The sequence below is a fragment of the Clavelina lepadiformis genome, chromosome 4 (assembly GCF_947623445.1).
Source record: "Clavelina lepadiformis chromosome 4, kaClaLepa1.1, whole genome shotgun sequence".
NCBI classification, from domain to species: Eukaryota; Metazoa; Chordata; class Ascidiacea; order Aplousobranchia; family Clavelinidae; genus Clavelina; species Clavelina lepadiformis.
The window spans coordinates 16,648,635-16,665,066 of record NC_135243.1 but is presented as its reverse complement, the minus strand read 5'-3'; the positions used below and the strand labels follow the sequence as shown (position 1 = coordinate 16,665,066).

General features: G+C 38.0%; 1 protein-coding gene and 4 non-coding genes across 5 annotated transcripts; 4 read left to right on the top strand and 1 right to left on the bottom strand.

Moving 5' to 3' along the window:
- Window positions 1–9,645: 9,645 nt before the first annotated feature.
- On the top strand, window positions 9,646–9,809 carry LOC143457492 (U1 spliceosomal RNA). The gene has a single exon (XR_013117188.1). It is a non-coding gene; the product is annotated as a U1 spliceosomal RNA (small nuclear RNA).
- Window positions 9,810–10,033: 224 nt separating this feature from the next.
- Window positions 10,034–10,197, top strand: LOC143457491 (U1 spliceosomal RNA). Its single transcript, XR_013117187.1, has one exon. It is a non-coding gene; the product is annotated as a U1 spliceosomal RNA (small nuclear RNA).
- A 225-nt stretch (window positions 10,198–10,422) lies between these two features.
- On the top strand, window positions 10,423–10,586 carry LOC143457489 (U1 spliceosomal RNA). Its single transcript, XR_013117185.1, has one exon. It is a non-coding gene; the product is annotated as a U1 spliceosomal RNA (small nuclear RNA).
- Window positions 10,587–10,811: 225 nt separating this feature from the next.
- On the top strand, window positions 10,812–10,975 carry LOC143457493 (U1 spliceosomal RNA). Its single transcript, XR_013117189.1, has one exon. It is a non-coding gene; the product is annotated as a U1 spliceosomal RNA (small nuclear RNA).
- A 1,066-nt stretch (window positions 10,976–12,041) lies between these two features.
- Window positions 12,042–16,069, bottom strand: LOC143452413 (protein HID1-like). Its single transcript, XM_076953374.1, has one exon. The coding sequence runs from the start codon at window positions 16,019–16,021 to the stop codon at window positions 13,655–13,657; it is 2,367 nt and encodes a 788-aa protein (XP_076809489.1). The 5' UTR covers window positions 16,022–16,069; the 3' UTR covers window positions 12,042–13,654.
- Window positions 16,070–16,432: the final 363 nt, after the last annotated feature.

Here is a 16,432-nt window from a genome sequence, read left to right as displayed (position 1 = left end):
AACTACATTTCGGTAAGTCTGTAATTATACCGTGAACTGTGATTGACTTATGGCAAATATGACGTTATGTAATAGCGTGGTAAACGTCACAAATATGATTATAACAACACAACTTGGAAAACATTGGAAACAGTGTCTTCCAAGTTAAAGATTGGTTGTATGAGTGAGGATAGCATAACTTATGTCCACGTCTTGATACCCTTGATAAATATAATTGATATAAACAAACAGGAAGCAGACCAGTTTTCAGCAGCAACCGCTAACAGCAGGGGGCTACTCAAGCAATGACATTCTGCTGTTCATCACGTCATGAATAGCAAAATGTCATTTACTGAGCGGTAAACAGTCAAAAGCAGGGTATTATTTGAAAACAGCAGGCTGCTGTACAACAATAACAGCTGTTCTTAAGATGACGCCCCTGCCTCTTCAAACTAATGATCACCAGCAGTACATGACGCCACCAATTGCAGGGGGCTACTCAAAAATAGCATGCTGCAATTGGTGACATCCCGAAAAAATTTTAGTATGTGCTCAGTTAAAACTGTTATTGGAAATTCGGCCAATCATTATGGCTGATTGTATGAAACCAACTATGCTAATTCGTCACACTTCGATGAGTCTCAACATTTTGCAAAGTTTGCTTTGAACTTTTTCTCTACTATGATTATGTCCTTTGTGTTTTATGCAAAGCATTGTGACGTCTCGTTTTACTAGGTACCACAAACGCAAAGTCGCATTTTACAATTAAATCGCCATTTATTCAAGTGTGCAGAAAGTTTGTTTGAAATTTATCTCGTGTGTGCAGCTGCCACTAAATACATTCTATTTGAATAAGGTCAGTCAATCTGAGCTACTACTTTTGCCGATCAACCCGTTGTTTATTTCAGTTATTACTTTAGACCCTGTTAAAGGTGTATTCAAGGAGAACTTCAGAACAACTTCAGTACTTCAAACAGATATAGCCTTAGCTGCAGCTCTGCTGAAAGGTGGTTATTACTCTGCCCTACGTCGGCATGGGGGATCAAACCTCCTCTAAAGGGTTAACCTATGCAGACAGAGTAAGTCTGAACAACCATTGGAAATTTGAATTACCCAAGAACTACTGCAGAGAGAGAGAAGTTTCTGTAAAACTAACGCAACCCAAACGAAGGGCTGAAATTTATGATATTCTCAAGGAAACGAATATCCCATTCCACTTCATTGAGGGATTAGTTCAGAGACCAGGTAGAAACGTCGAAATTACCTGTGTAAACAAGTCAGTCGCCATAAAACTTGCTGAAAAGCTAAACGAAATTGATGGTGTTTTGCACGCAACAGCGCAAGGAGATGTACACACAAATTTGGTCGTTAATACCTTTTCTGGTATTTTCTTTATCAGTAGAACGTACGTTGTTTTTTTATCAAACCAGTCCCTTTCTCTTGTAAAACAATGACTTGTTACCTTAAAATTTGCACTCTTAATTGCCATCGGTTAAATGACAAGGCAAAACGCGCAGAGCTTTTTAGCACGTTGAAGAAAGATAAGGCCCACATATTTCTGTTACAAGAGACTAAATGCGAACCCCATAACGAAGCCAAATGGCAAAACGAATGGCATACAGATCGAGCTGTTTTTAATTCCGCACCAAAAAAGAAACTACCTTCTAAAGGCGTTGCGATTTTGCTTAATCATTACGCAATAAGTTTTAAAACTGTCGAAAGAGACCTTGAAGGCCGCCTAATCACTGCAATTGTAACAATGTATGATCAAGATTTTAAAATAGTAAATGTATATGCGCCCAACGTAAGGTCACATGACACAAAAGAGAACGACCGTTTTTTCGAGACAGTCCACCAATACATCGTAGGAAAAGAAGCCACTATTTTGGCAGGTGATTTTAATGTAGTAGACGATCCAGTAATTGATAGAGAACCCCCAAGTAAACCACGTAGAAAACCAACCGAATTGGAAAATCTATGCAACATCCACGGCCTCTCTGACCATTTCAGATTGTTAAATGGCAACGCAAAAAACTTCACGTGGCAAGATGGTAAAACAAAATCGCGCCTCGATAGGTTTTATTTATCTAGCAATATCAGAGCCACAGAGTTTGAGCAAGAAATGACGCACCTATCAGACCACCAAAAAGTAACCATCTCCTTAAATATTACTGCCCCAATACCAAGAGGGAGGGGAATATGGAAAAACAATGTCCAAATTTACAGCAACGACCTTTTTTTGAATGAACTAACCCTTAAATGGCTGCAGTGGAAAACGTTAAAAACCACTATTTATCAGGACACCAACACATGGTGGATAGCAATAAAAAGTAGACTAAAGAATTTAATTTCAAAATGGTCTAGGCAACGAAATGCAAAATTAAAACGAACCGAATTAGTTTTAACCAATGAATATAAGCAAACAGTCCTCCTTTTGAATGCAAACCAATGCACTTACGAAGATTATTTAACAGCAAAACGTAACCTGCGCAACTACAAGAAACAGGACATTTTAAGCAAAATGTCCAAAAATAGAAAAGATTGCGGTAAGATAGGATCGAGGGAGTTTTTTGCAAACTATAAAAAACAACAGAGGAAAACCTTCATAAACGAATTTATGGCAAGTATCATTTGCCAACCTCAAATCCCAATGAAATGCTAGAGACGGTAAGATCTTTTTACTCGAACCTGTACAACGAGAAAGAAACCAACACACATACACAAACCACCTTTCTCAGAGAGGTGGATTGTGCTGTAAATGCGGAACATGTAGAAATCCTAAGGCGCACGCCAAACGACGAAGAAATAGATAACGTTGTAAAATCTCTTGCCAATGGGAAATCGCCAGGACCTGACGGTATCAGCGCAGAGTTTTGCAAACGATGCTTACCAATTATTAAAACAGAACTTCGCGAAGTTTTCCAGTATTGGTTTGAAAAGGAAAATATCCCAGGCGAAATCAAGAAAGGAGTTATAACCTTAATACATAAAAAAGGCGACGACGCTGACTTAAATAACTACCGCCCCATAACACTTCTTAATTTAGACTACAAAATATACACCAAAATTCTGGCGAATAGAATAAAGGAGCTTATACCGTTTTTAATAGACAAAACCCAATTCGCCACCGCAGGAAAGAACATTGGTGACGCAACGGTGCTGTTAAGAGATATCTATGACCACAACCTAGGTAAGGGACAAAAGGGCTACCTAGTTTCACTAGATTTTAAGAAGGCTTTTGATTCCATCGATCACAGATGGCTTTTAAAAGTATTAGACCGAATGTGTTTCCCAAGTAGTTTCTTACAAATAGTGAAAAACAGGTATACCAATGTTTCAATCAATGTAATGGTAAATGGAATTCCAATCGCCGGCTTTCAAACTAAAAAGTGGGATCAGACAAGGGGACCCTCTGAGCCTATATCTTTTTTTAATCGCAACCGAGCCCCTAATTGCTAAAATCAAGTCTAAAAACGAAATTAAAGGTCTACAATTAAAGGGAAGACGAGAAATAAAAACCGTCTGTTACGCCGACGACATCACGCTGACACTTAATGACCATCACTCAGTCGATGCGACCCTGGCGCTTATCCAAAATTTTGCTGAGGCATCAGGCCTACATCTTAACAAGTAAAAAACGCGAGGCTTAACGATAAACAACCCCATACCACCCTACCCCCTTACGGAAATAGAATGGAATGTTAAATCACTTGACCTGCTGGGCGCAAAAATAGGTAACATAAATGTAACACAATACTGGAAAAATACCGTTGACAGAATTAAAGATGAAATAAAAATCATTAATCAAGCGTATGCCTCCTACGACGCCAAGGAGACCCTCATAAAAGCTAAGCTTTTACCAATAACCAATTTCGCGGCCCAAACCTACCCCGCCTCACGGTGTGAAATAAAAATAATCAACGACCAAATAACAAGATATGTTGTTGGCAACAACACTCATATAACGATTAACGAACTGCAGCAACCGAAGGTACAGGGAGGACATAGAATCCCCAATTTCGAAATACACGCTGATCTTATGTATGTAAGAGCAATAAAGAATTACTGCCGCGCAAGGATATTTAACGAACCTCTCTCTACAAATGACTGCTATGTAGAATATCAAATTGGCCTTGCGATGACAGACATTCTGGGAGTAATAAGATTAAACAATCTGCCACACGCGCAAAAACGTTCTCCGTTTTATGAAAGCATAATAGAAATTATAAAGAAATACCACTTAAAGCCAAACGAGTTGGCTGGTGGTAAAATAAGAAAAGCATATGACCGCATAATAGCAGAAAAGAAGTCAGTTAACAACAGCATGATTAATCAATGGAAAAGAGTACACTCGCGTTCTTTGCCCAGTTATTTAAGAACCTTTAATTTCACCAGTCTGCATCAATTTTGCTGAGTTACAAGTAACAAGTGTTTTTGGTTAATTTGGCGGCGCTGATTCCAAAAATAACATCAGATTTTTTCTATCACGTCAATTTTTTTCACAAAACACAATTCAATATTTTGACAGTAAGAGCAAATAAATAGCATTATTGACAATATGTAAATATGCCTCGGCGTAAAAAGCAAAAAAAATTAATAACAGCACATATCTGCATAAAGGTCACAACACTGAAATTAATATTATTTTATGGAAGAAGCTTTCTCTTTTTTGACTTTCGAGAATGTTTATATGTTTCTTCATCTCTCATAAGACACCAACAGTAATCGGCCATCATACTAACATTCCACCGACCTTGATATCTTTTTTCCATGATTTTGATATCTTGGTGGAAACGTTCACCTTGTTCTTCACTGGTAGATCCTAAATTTTCTGGAAAGTAGTCCAAATGACTATGCAGAAAGTGCACTTTTACACTCATGTTGCAGCCAAGTTTTTGAAACGAGCAAAGCAAGCGGTTGACAAGTTTGTGATGATATTATAAAATTGCTTGCAAATCGAATGCCGCATAGAATACTTGTTTACGGAAATCGGCAAAGCAAAGCATTGCGTTACGTAATCGATTACTCTCTGCTTATCGTATTAAGTGGTGACAAAAATGTCGTGCATGCCTATATTGTGTGTGTTATTATTCATAGTTGTTCAATGCGTTACAGTCTACTAAGTCAACCCTAGAAAGTGGTCGACTTTATTATGTAGCTGTCCCAATGTTCTATCTAAATGTATTCGTTCAAAGAAGCTTCAATGTAATCAGATTATACAGTTGTCATTCCTGTGTTATTATTGCTGAAGTCTATCAAAGTTCACTGTTAAGATATACACAAGTAAACAGACTTTGTAGTGAAGTGGGCAAACCTTACAGGTTAAGGTACCATACACCACTTTTCATTACAAGTTCTTTGTAATCAGGTGATTTGGTATTACCCAGAAAGTTGCTCACAACCTGGCTAAAAGCCGCCCAACCTTCTTTTTCATCTTGATTCATGGTTTTGATAAATTTCTTATCTTTCATTAGCTGTCTTATTTTTGGTCCATCAAATATTCCTGCTTTCAACTTTTCATTGCTCAAGGCAGAAAATGTTTGGCAAATATACCCAAAACATGCCCCATGTTTATCCAGGCTTTTCACATATTGCTTCATTAGCCCCAGCTTAATGTGAAGAGGTGGTAGTAATACTTTGCTTGGGTCTACTAATGCTTGGTTAAGGATGTTTTTTCCTCCAGGAGTAAATTCTTTTCTCTCAGGCCATTGGTCTTGTTCCCAATGTTCCGTTTTAGCTCTACTATCCCATAGACATAAAAAGCATGGATACTTAGTGTAGCCACCTTGTTGGCCAAGTAGCATACCCAAAACTTTCAAGTCACCACATATTAGCCAGTTGTGCTCAAAATATTTGCATTTAGTTATTAAGATTTTCATATTTTCATACGTTTCTTTGAGATGTACTGAATGACCAATTGGTACAGAGGCATACTTGTTTCCATTGTGCAACAGTACACACTTTAAACTAGCCTTGGAGCTATCTATGAATAGACGCCATTTCTTTGGATTGTACACACAACCCATTGCATGTAAGAGGCCACCTACGTCATGACAAAACACAAAGGCATCTTCCATGCTGAAGTACGGAACCAAACCTTCCTCTCTTCGTCTGTAGAATGAATATGTGGTTTCAGGAGCTAGTAGATTGTTGTGATGTAGCCTGGATCCTAAAAGCTCTGCAGAAGCTTTTGGCAAATCCAAATCACGCACTAAGTCATTTAAAAAACCCTGCTTGATTAATATCGGAAGCTTCTCTTGGTCTGAAGATGAGGAATAGTGATCAGTCTTAATACAACTGTCATCTGATGTGCAGCTATCTGTCTCACTTAATGATTGAGTTAAAGACGTAAATTTTGGTACAGGGATGCTGTCAGAATGAGGCACAGGTCTCAGGGCTGATGGAATATTAGGATAGCTGATTTTGGATTTATTTTTAGAGCTAAATCCAGCTGTATTTACAATGCAGAAATAACAGTCGTTGACATGGTTTGCTGGCTCTCTCCATATCATTGGAATGCCAAAGCTCAAACTCTTTCGTTTGCCCTTGGCCCATTGTCTCAGATTTTCGACACCTGCCCTACACACCTTGTGAGGTGCCCAGGACTTGTCTTGATCACCTAGTTTGATACCGAAGTATGCTAAGTAAGCCTTTTTCACAAAATCTGTGATGTTTTGTTTTTGCTTTGGAGCAGTAAAGCATCCACAAATATAGCAGAAAACATCTGGGTGTCGCTTGCGGTGTACCGACACTTAATCACGTGACACTTAATCACGCGACGCTTAATCACCGACACATAATCACTAGGACATTTAGTCACGCGACACATAATCACTAGGACATTTAATCACGCGACACATAATCACTAGGACATTTAATCACGCGACTTGGATACTTAATCACGCGACATTTAATCACGCGACACATAATCACTTGGATGCGACTGCCAAAGGCTTCCTTGGTCTTTCTTTTAGAACTCCCCGACAATTGTTTTGACTCCGTTGTTTCTTTAAATCAACACCAGCTTCATAAAGTCTAATTGTTACATTGTCCGAAAGTATAACCTATGTAATATCTAACATTATTCTACTGTATTGTCACCGAAGCTCTTGACCAAAGTACCATCAAAACGTTACACCGTAAAATACAATGCTACTTGAAACTGTGTCAGAGCGTCGATTTTGGAACTCTGGAACAATGCCAATGAATGAATTATTACAATTTACTATCACGACCGGTTTACAATTTACTATCACGGCTTTGGCAAGACAGGCTATCAGTCAAATGAAGGTGAATATGGGTGAACTGTCAGCCAGTACAAGCAACGTCATCGGGTCTGTAAGCAGAGACTTGGAACCAGGTGTACTCATGGCGCTGCCAAAAAAGCAATCTTTGAAGCGGACCTTGCAGAGAAAACGTCGCGATATGCTGACTGCACACTGTACGGCCGCTCTACAGTCTCCGATGGATACTAATTTCACAATACCAGAAACATTCCAGCGCATGATTTTGCACGACTCTGGACCTGGAAACAATCGTCTGATTCTTCTTGGCAGCAGGGATCTGCTAGACGGTTTGGCCAGAGCGAAATTGTGGCTAGCTGATGGAACGTTCAAGGTTGTACCGTCTTTGTTCTTTCAACTATACACAGTACATTTTGAACTTGTTCCCGGCCGGTCTTATTCCTGCAGCAGTTTACTGCCTCGTTCAAAATAAAACGCGAGCAACGTACGATCGCATCCTTGATGCAATTAAAACAATGATCCCCACTGCTGTACAAGGCACTGAAACTGCGCGTGCAAAACACAGCTGACCGTTATCTGTCAAGCGAGATTTTAGTCTATCTTCGTGCAGTTGCTTACATTTCCCATGCATAACATTGCTGTAAATTGTAAATGTAAAAAAATATTGTAAATGTGTGATTAAATGTCGCGTGATTAAATGTCCTAGTGATTATGTGTCGCGTGATTAAATGTCCTAGTGATTATGTGTCGCGTGATAAAATGTCGCGTGATTAAATGTCCTAGTGATTATGTGTCGGTGATTAAGCGTCGCGTGATTAATTGTCGCGTGATTAAGTGTCACCAAACCGTCGCTTGCACCTTCTTCGTCCAGCAGAAGTACTAGCCATTGGCAACAGGTTGTATAAATACAGGTTTGCAGAATACTTTAAAACTTATCTAAAAATATAAAATAAAGATTCACCTATATATGTAAGCTACTTCACATAATTAGGCATGATCTATTTACAGTAGAAATTCGCCTATATTGACACCTCAAGGGGATGAAGAATAAGTCAATACGCTCTGCTTAAGCAATAACGTCCAGTTTTAAAACACTCTTTCTTGTAGAGCTAGTTTTGACTTTTAGTAGGTCAAGCATCTTGCAACGCGTCATCTTGCATCTCTACTGTACTTCTACAAAATTGATGTAGGCTTGTGTAAAGCTCTATGCTATATAGTATATAGTAATTATTTCCTTTACCATCAAAATATTGAATTGCATTTTTTGAAAAACATTGACGTGATAGAAAAAATTTGAGGTTATTTTTGGAATCAGCGCACCAAAATTAACCAGAATAAGTCCTCTTTTTGTAAAAAGCATAAAAAAATTTTTTTTGTAGACCAGTGAGTAATTAAGAATTGGCAGCAGCATAGCCGCTATAGCCTAATCGGTGCGTTTGGTACATCTTACCCTGCCACGTAAACGTGGGAACCTACGCACCTAACACAGATACCAGTTACCCTTTTTGCAAAATTGGTCCCAATGCACCAGCGGTCTTAAATTGCGACTTATCTCCGTATCCAATAATTGACATAGGAAACCTGAGAATGAATGCAGACCTAAACGAAATACAGGACAAAACTCTAACGGAAATTATAACAACAACTAGACACCAAATATGGAAATTTAGAAACAGCTGCTTGTATGAAAAAAAAAACATTTTCCCCAGACATGTTGACTAAAAACATAAAAAGAGCATTAGACTATCGACTCAAACAAAACCCAGGCCCCACCCCTGCGCATACATCCAGTTGAGACACGTCGTGTAATTTGTTTTGAGCATGTTTCGCAATATGTAATTATTATAACCTTTTCCTTCTCGTAGTGTTTTTTATCTTGTTCTCTGGAAACTTGAAAATGACTTGGACGTATTGTAATCTTCTGTCTCAACGCAAAAGACCGCTTTCACAGTTTAGATTGAGTTATCCAGTGTATTAAGTTTACTTGTTGTTTTTCGCCAATTTTTTGTTAAATGATGCAGTGATTTTCTTATTGAGAAATACCCTTTTCACCGTGTTCATCGAAGCCAACATTAAAAATTTAGTACTATCAAAGTGTGTATTTTTTGCATTTGCGTTTTGTTTTGTTTTTTTGTTTTGTTGTTTTTCTTGTTTGTATGATTAGCGTCATGCAATAAAAAATCAAATACAAACCCAAGATTGTTCTAAAAGAAATATTAAACAGTAACAGACATATGCGGTTACCCGAACTGGATGGATTAAGTGTTGTTTTCCACTCTCCGCCTGCAGCAACTCGAACATTTTCCATCTTACCCTTACTGGCATTTCGTTAATCGAACAGGTTCACGTCGACGACAAAACTATCAAGGCAACAATGAGGTAATATTTATTAAGTAAAGCTTTTTTATCCGTTTCGTCACACATACTTACCTGACGAGAGTCTACACCATGATCACGAAGATGGTGGGCTCAGGACGAGGCCTGCCCATTGCACATCGGGTCGGCTGACTCTTGCGATTACTCCAAATGCGAGTAACTCGGTCGTACAATTTCTGTTAGTGGGGACTGCGTTCGCGCTTTCCCCAGATTGTTCAAAAAGTAAGATTGACAGTAAGTCGATATATGCGGTGATCCGAAGTGGATAGATTAAGTGTTGTTTCCTACTCTCCGCCTGCAGCATCTCGAACATTTTCCATCTTGCCCTTACTGGCATTTCGTTAATCGAACAGGTTCACGTCGACGACAAAACTATCAAGGCAACAATGAGGTAATATTTATAGACCAAAGCTTTTTTATCCGTTTCGTCACACATACTTACCTGACGAGAGTCTACACCATGATCACGAAGATGGTGGGCTCAGGACGAGGCCTGCCCATTGCACATCGGGTCGGCTGACTCCTGCGATTACTCCAAATGCGAGTAACTCGGTCGTACAATTTCTGTTAGTGGGGACTGCGTTCGCGCTTTCCCCAGATTGTTCAAAAAGTGAGATTAAACAGTAATTCGACATTTGCGGTGACCCGAAGTGGATAGATTAAGTGTTGTTTCCTACTCTCCGCCGGCAGCATCTCGAACATTTTCCATCTTGCCCTTACTGGCATTTCGTTAATCGAACAGGTTCACGTCGACGACAAAACTATCAAGGCAACAATGAGGTAATATTTATAGACCAAAGCTTTTTTATCCGTTTCGTCACACATACTTACCTGACGAGAGTCTACACCATGATCACGAAGATGGTGGGCTCAGGACGAGGCCTGCCCATTGCACATCGGGTCGGCTGACTCCTGCGATTACTCCAAATGCGAGTAACTCGGTCGTACAATTTCTGTTAGTGGGGACTGCGTTCGCGCTTTCCCCAGATTGTTCAAAAAGTGAGATTAAACAGTAATTCGTAATTTGCAGTGACCCGAAGTGGATAGATTAAGTGTTGTTTCCTACTCTCCGCCTGCAGCATCTCGAACATTTTCCATCTTGCCCTTACTGGCATTTCGTTAATCGAACAGGTTCACGTCGACGACAAAACTATCAAGGCAACAATGAGGTAATATTTATAGACCAAAGCTTTTTTATCCGTTTCGTCACACATACTTACCTGACGAGAGTCTACACCAAGATCATGAAGATGGTGGGCTCAGGACGAGGCCTGCCCATTGCACATCGGGTCGGCTGACTCTTGCGATTACTCCAAATGCGAGTAACTCGGTCGTACAATTTCTGTTAGTGGGGACTGCGTTCGCGCTTTCCCCAGATTGTTCAAAAAGTAAGATTGACAGTAATTCGATATATGCGGTGATCCGAAGTGGATAGATTAAGTGTTGTTTCCTACTCTCCGCCTGCAGCAACTCGAACATTTTCCATCTTACCCTTACTGGCATTTCTTTATCGAACAGGCTCACGTCGACGACAAATCTATCAAGGCAACAATGAGGTAATATTTGTAGACCAAAGATTGTTTATCCGTTTCGTCACACATACTTACCTGACGAGAGTCTACACCATGATCATGAAGATGGTGGGAATTTTGCTAATTTTGCCTCCATGCACTAAAATGAAGTTTTCTAAAAATGGTTGTTGAAAAACGAAATTGATAGCAATCTTTAGATTGTTTAAATTTTGAAATACACTTTTATCGGCTATATTTAATCAATTTGTTTACAAAATGACTAGTTATTTCACCGTAAAAATTCCGTTGTTAAAATAGGTGATTAATAAAAAAGTTCGGTTAGAAAAGGGTGTGTACATGCCTGTCTATATAAGAGAATAAAAATTTTCTTGAAACGCCCTTCCCAGCAACTGTAGTGGCCATTAAACCTATATTTTATTATCGGTGATGGGCGCAATTAAGCAACATTTTGTTGTGTTTAAACTTCTTATTTTAAGCAATGGTTTACAATTCACACCTTTTCTATTCTTCTCAACACATTACGTTGTGTTTTAGCTCTGACGGTTTGGTTTTTAAGGCATGCCTGTTCAAAATGGTGATTGTGATCATTATGGGGTTGACATGCGGAAATGAAGTGAATGTCAACGTTTTGAGAAAAATATAACGAAAAAATTGCATATGTATATAGATTATAGAACATCATGCTATTTATTGTTCACTGAACAATAAATGGGGCGTAAACGCACACGACAGGATGACGAGTAGGAGAAATACAATTTTGCAAATTGCTTAAACTCAGATAATGAGTTTGGTTAAGCAATAAAATATCTACATTGTACTTAAGGAATTTTCTGGTATTAGTTTGTGGATTAATATTATAATTATTGGTATTAAACATGAATTGATATTGCCGTTAATATGTAATATGAAGTATAACAAACTGGTTATTGTATTTTTTTCAATCCCACCACTGGTTATTACAATGATAATATACGGTACATTTCTATTAGGTTAGCTCCAAAAACTTGTATCCTTTTTAATTTAAACATTAATCCAAACGTCACATTTTAAAAGACAACGAAAGTTAACTGAAGTACCAAGTAGCCCATAATACAGTACATTTATTTGCTGGTCACTAACTAACTACTTCCGAACTAACATGGGCCTTATTCAGAGAAATGACGTAAGTGAAGGAGAAACAACAATACAAAACAATACATACATAAGATGGTTCTTAACACAGTAGGTGGGAAATTGGTGCAAAAAAAACAAAAGTTTCACCTTCATGGGTTGTGTTTGCTATGAACAGGATAATAAATAAAAACGCTTGTTTCGCTTCAAAAATTACAGTATTACCATGCATACCTTAAAATCTCGTTTCATAGCAAAGCAGCACATTCCAAATATTTGCAGAAATAATTGTTATTACACAACTAGAAAAACAAAGTGCTGCTAGAAAGTACTAATAAAACACAATATTTTGTTGTCACATGACTACAATTGTGATCTTACGAATTACCATACAATTTGTTTGGAAAGATTAGAATGGTGTCTACATCCAACCAAAAAACATCTACAGTGTTGCATTAGTGGACTATATTTTAGTATCAGTTCATAGGCTAATTGTCACATAATTGAACTATTATGAATTGAATGAATTTATGAAATTCACATTTAAACTTTAAAGTACCGGCTTAGCTTACCAATTATGATATATTGTACAACACAACAACATAAAAATATACAGTATATTTAATGAACGTCAACATCATAGAAAAAATAATATTCAAAACTCATAATCATTTGTACACAACCGAAAAATATCTATTGCACCTCAAGATGGATAATGCACTGTGTATGTTATTATTCAACGTTATACAAGCTTGCCCCATCAAAGTTGTGATCATGATCATCATGGCGTGTACATGTGGATATGAAGTACTGAAGTGAACATCAATGTTTTGAGACAAAGAAACCAAAAAGTATCATTTTAAGTATCAAAAGGTTTTTTTATTTGGAGTGGTTACAAAGTAGCCATAATAAGTTTGAAGAACATTTCAGAGGTTTATAAAAATTGATAAAGTACAACATAAACATACATACTGTCACATAGTAGAAAATGCACATATAGTATTCAACACAATGTTACTAACATCAATTTACCAAAACTACAGTTCGTGCAAAAATTGGTTTTACTTTGATTTGCTGAACAAAACACCAAGTTACCACAAAACGATTTACTCCATACGCTAACTTGCAACAGGCACATGAACCTTTTTGGAGTTTATAATACATGTACAATAAAAAGCAACATATTTTTTTATACTAGACATTGTTAGTCAGGTAAATGCCTGTTTTTCAGAATTCACAGCAATGTGTGGATCAAAGTAACAATATCACATGTGTATTGGAAATTGTACAACGTCTTACAGAGATAAGCAAACAGCTTGATAATTCACCTCTGAGGTTTAAAATACCAGACACATTGCAATCAGACCAACATGCAAACAGTAAATGTTTTCCATAATCTTGTGTTATGCATTATTAAACCCGTTGTATATCAAAAAGCTTCACATCTGTATCATACCAGACTGGAGGGTCAATATTACGAAGATATATCACACCCCACATGTATGTTCGAAACCAAGACGTAGTTCCAGCATTTGTCTGATACTTTCTTATAAGAATAGGATGTGGGACTGGGAGAAGCCCCACTAGAGTGCCATGCTGGAGAAATTTCAGTATTTCGGTTTCATCTGTAAGATTTTTGTCGATGCAAATTTTCTCAACTTGGGGTACAAGGACTTGCAACATCCGCATGATGGTTTGTAAAGGTAATTTGCTTTTCCATGAATGAACCCAATTAACACTAGGGGTCCAATCAGCTTCAGTGGATACCGTTTCAAAACTGGAGGTTAACTTACTGTTTTGATCAGGATACTGTGGTCGGTCTGTAGCAACAGACTCTCTATCATTTTCATCTCTTTGTTCAGACAAAGCTTCATTCGGGTACTGAGATGTAATGTGCTGCAGATGAGGAGTGGCTGCAAGAGTGGTGCTGATTACACTTGGTTCTGCAATATCATCCTTGGAATCGGTTTCCACATTTTTTGCACCTAGCCTGTCAGAAGAAAATGAAGAAGACTCGGAAACTTTTCTTCCTCGCGTTTTGTTTACACCTTTAGCAAGGGAAGTCGAATCAGTAGGCAGGTTAGCTAACTGGTGAAATACATGGCGCTTACGAATAATGGTGTATATAAGATTGGAATTCCCATCAAACTGATACTGGATGATATTGTTGAAAACTTCCAAGAGGAAGAACACCAAATGGTGGTTTTGTGGAGCAGAAAATAAAAACCAAGGAGTGCTAAAAGCTTCAAGAAGATGAAGAAGTTTTGAAGATGCAGTCATTGAAAGAGATTTTAGATATGGCGAAACGTTGACTATAATAGTAAGAAGGCAATCATATAGTGGCTGCAGCCTTTGATGCCCAGCAGTAATGACACGATGAAAAATTAGCACGAGAAAGTCTGCGTGAGTACCAGCAAATGCAGGGACATCTGTAGGAGCTGCAGCTGAAAACGGTTTGTTTAAACGAACTCCAAAGTTTCTTTCCCCACTCAGCAACAATAAAATAAACACCCCAATGTGTACAAGACCAACCCTTGAATGATCTGCACGAGCATCATTTAAATGATACAAGATTGGAACGAGGACATCAAGTACATCACTGCTTTTCAAAACATAAAACAGAAATTTTTTGTTTGCATCACATAGTTTCCAAAACATTACCAGCAATTCCTGATGAAAATTAACTCTTTTTACAGAGCCAGGCAAATATGTCTGCTGCAGTGGATTATTCAACAACCGGCAAATCCCACCAAGAATAAATGCAAAATCTTCATCTCTGTGCAAACGAGAAACATAATTTATAAATAAATTTGAACTTCCTCCTGGCTTTGAAGAAGTTGGCACAGAATGTAAAGACACATTACTACCATAATCACAGTCTGACCATTCTAGAGATTTAGAAGTGTGGTCTAATGTCACAATAAGTATTTGACAAGCTACCTCAACCAAAGGCTCCCTATAGTCACGAAATAATAAATGATTATATGGTACTCCAAGGCCTACTGGATCATACGCACACACTACGTTGAGAAGAGATGTAAACATAGGTAGAACGTGAAAATTTTCAGCAGAACAGAAAAACTCTATCCATTTGTTGTTATAAGTGGTGTTCTGTGATGATGGCATGTAAATACTTTCAGAAAAGCATGTGAGTAGAAGTTTCAAGAGCTCAGTACGATTGAGATCTATTTGACTATTGGTTGGAGGTGATCTAGGAAATCCAACACCAGCTTCCCAAATATATTCACAGCTGTCACTGCCAGTAACAACGTCATCCGCTTTGTCAGGACTTCCCTTTTTATGGTGGGACACGACACAAAATTCTGGACAAAAAAGCAAATTTGAAATAGCCATAATCAATGACTGGGCTAATGGAGTCGCATTTTCCTGTGCCTCACTATCTGGTACAGGTTTATGACTTGTCCAAAAAAAGCCTTGCCAGTCCACATCTTCGAATACATATGGTAGTATCCTAGTCAACAATCTCGCAGAATTTAGTACAATTTGATGTTCTTTGTCAGTATGGCACCCATTTTCAGATGCAAGTACCAATTTCTCTACAGCCTTATAACACAAGGTTGCTAAATTAGATGGTGACTCCTCCCGCAAGGCACGTATTTCTGCTGCAGGGACCAATGCAAACACATCTTGAATATTATCAACGGATTCGGTCCAAAATTGATCCCAAAATGCATCATCATTTGCATCAACAGGCTGTATTCTAGTGGTCAGTTGAATAACAGCTTTCCTAAAATTTAGCTTTGTTTCACTGTTACCCATTTCAAGATTGTCACACGATATACAAATCTAAAACAAAAGGCACATAAATAATTAATTTACTTAGGTTGGAGAATCTAATCGTATTGATTTCACAATGTGCTTGTTTGTACAATGTACATGACTTATAATGCCGTGGTGGATTTATGCATTACACGTATTCAGTTATGAAGTAGTACGCAAAGGTAGTTTATTTGGCATCTGTGTTTCACTGTTTGCCATATCGTTGCATCTAATCTATGTAACCTCACAAACCTGTGTTTATCATTTTACATTTTGGACTTAATCTTTTGCAACTACAGTACAAGTTCCTTAATAATATTATCAATACATTGAGACTAGAACATTTTAAACATATTACCAAAAGCCACTTTAATAAGACCTGGAGCGCTACGGTTGGCAATCTACTGAGAA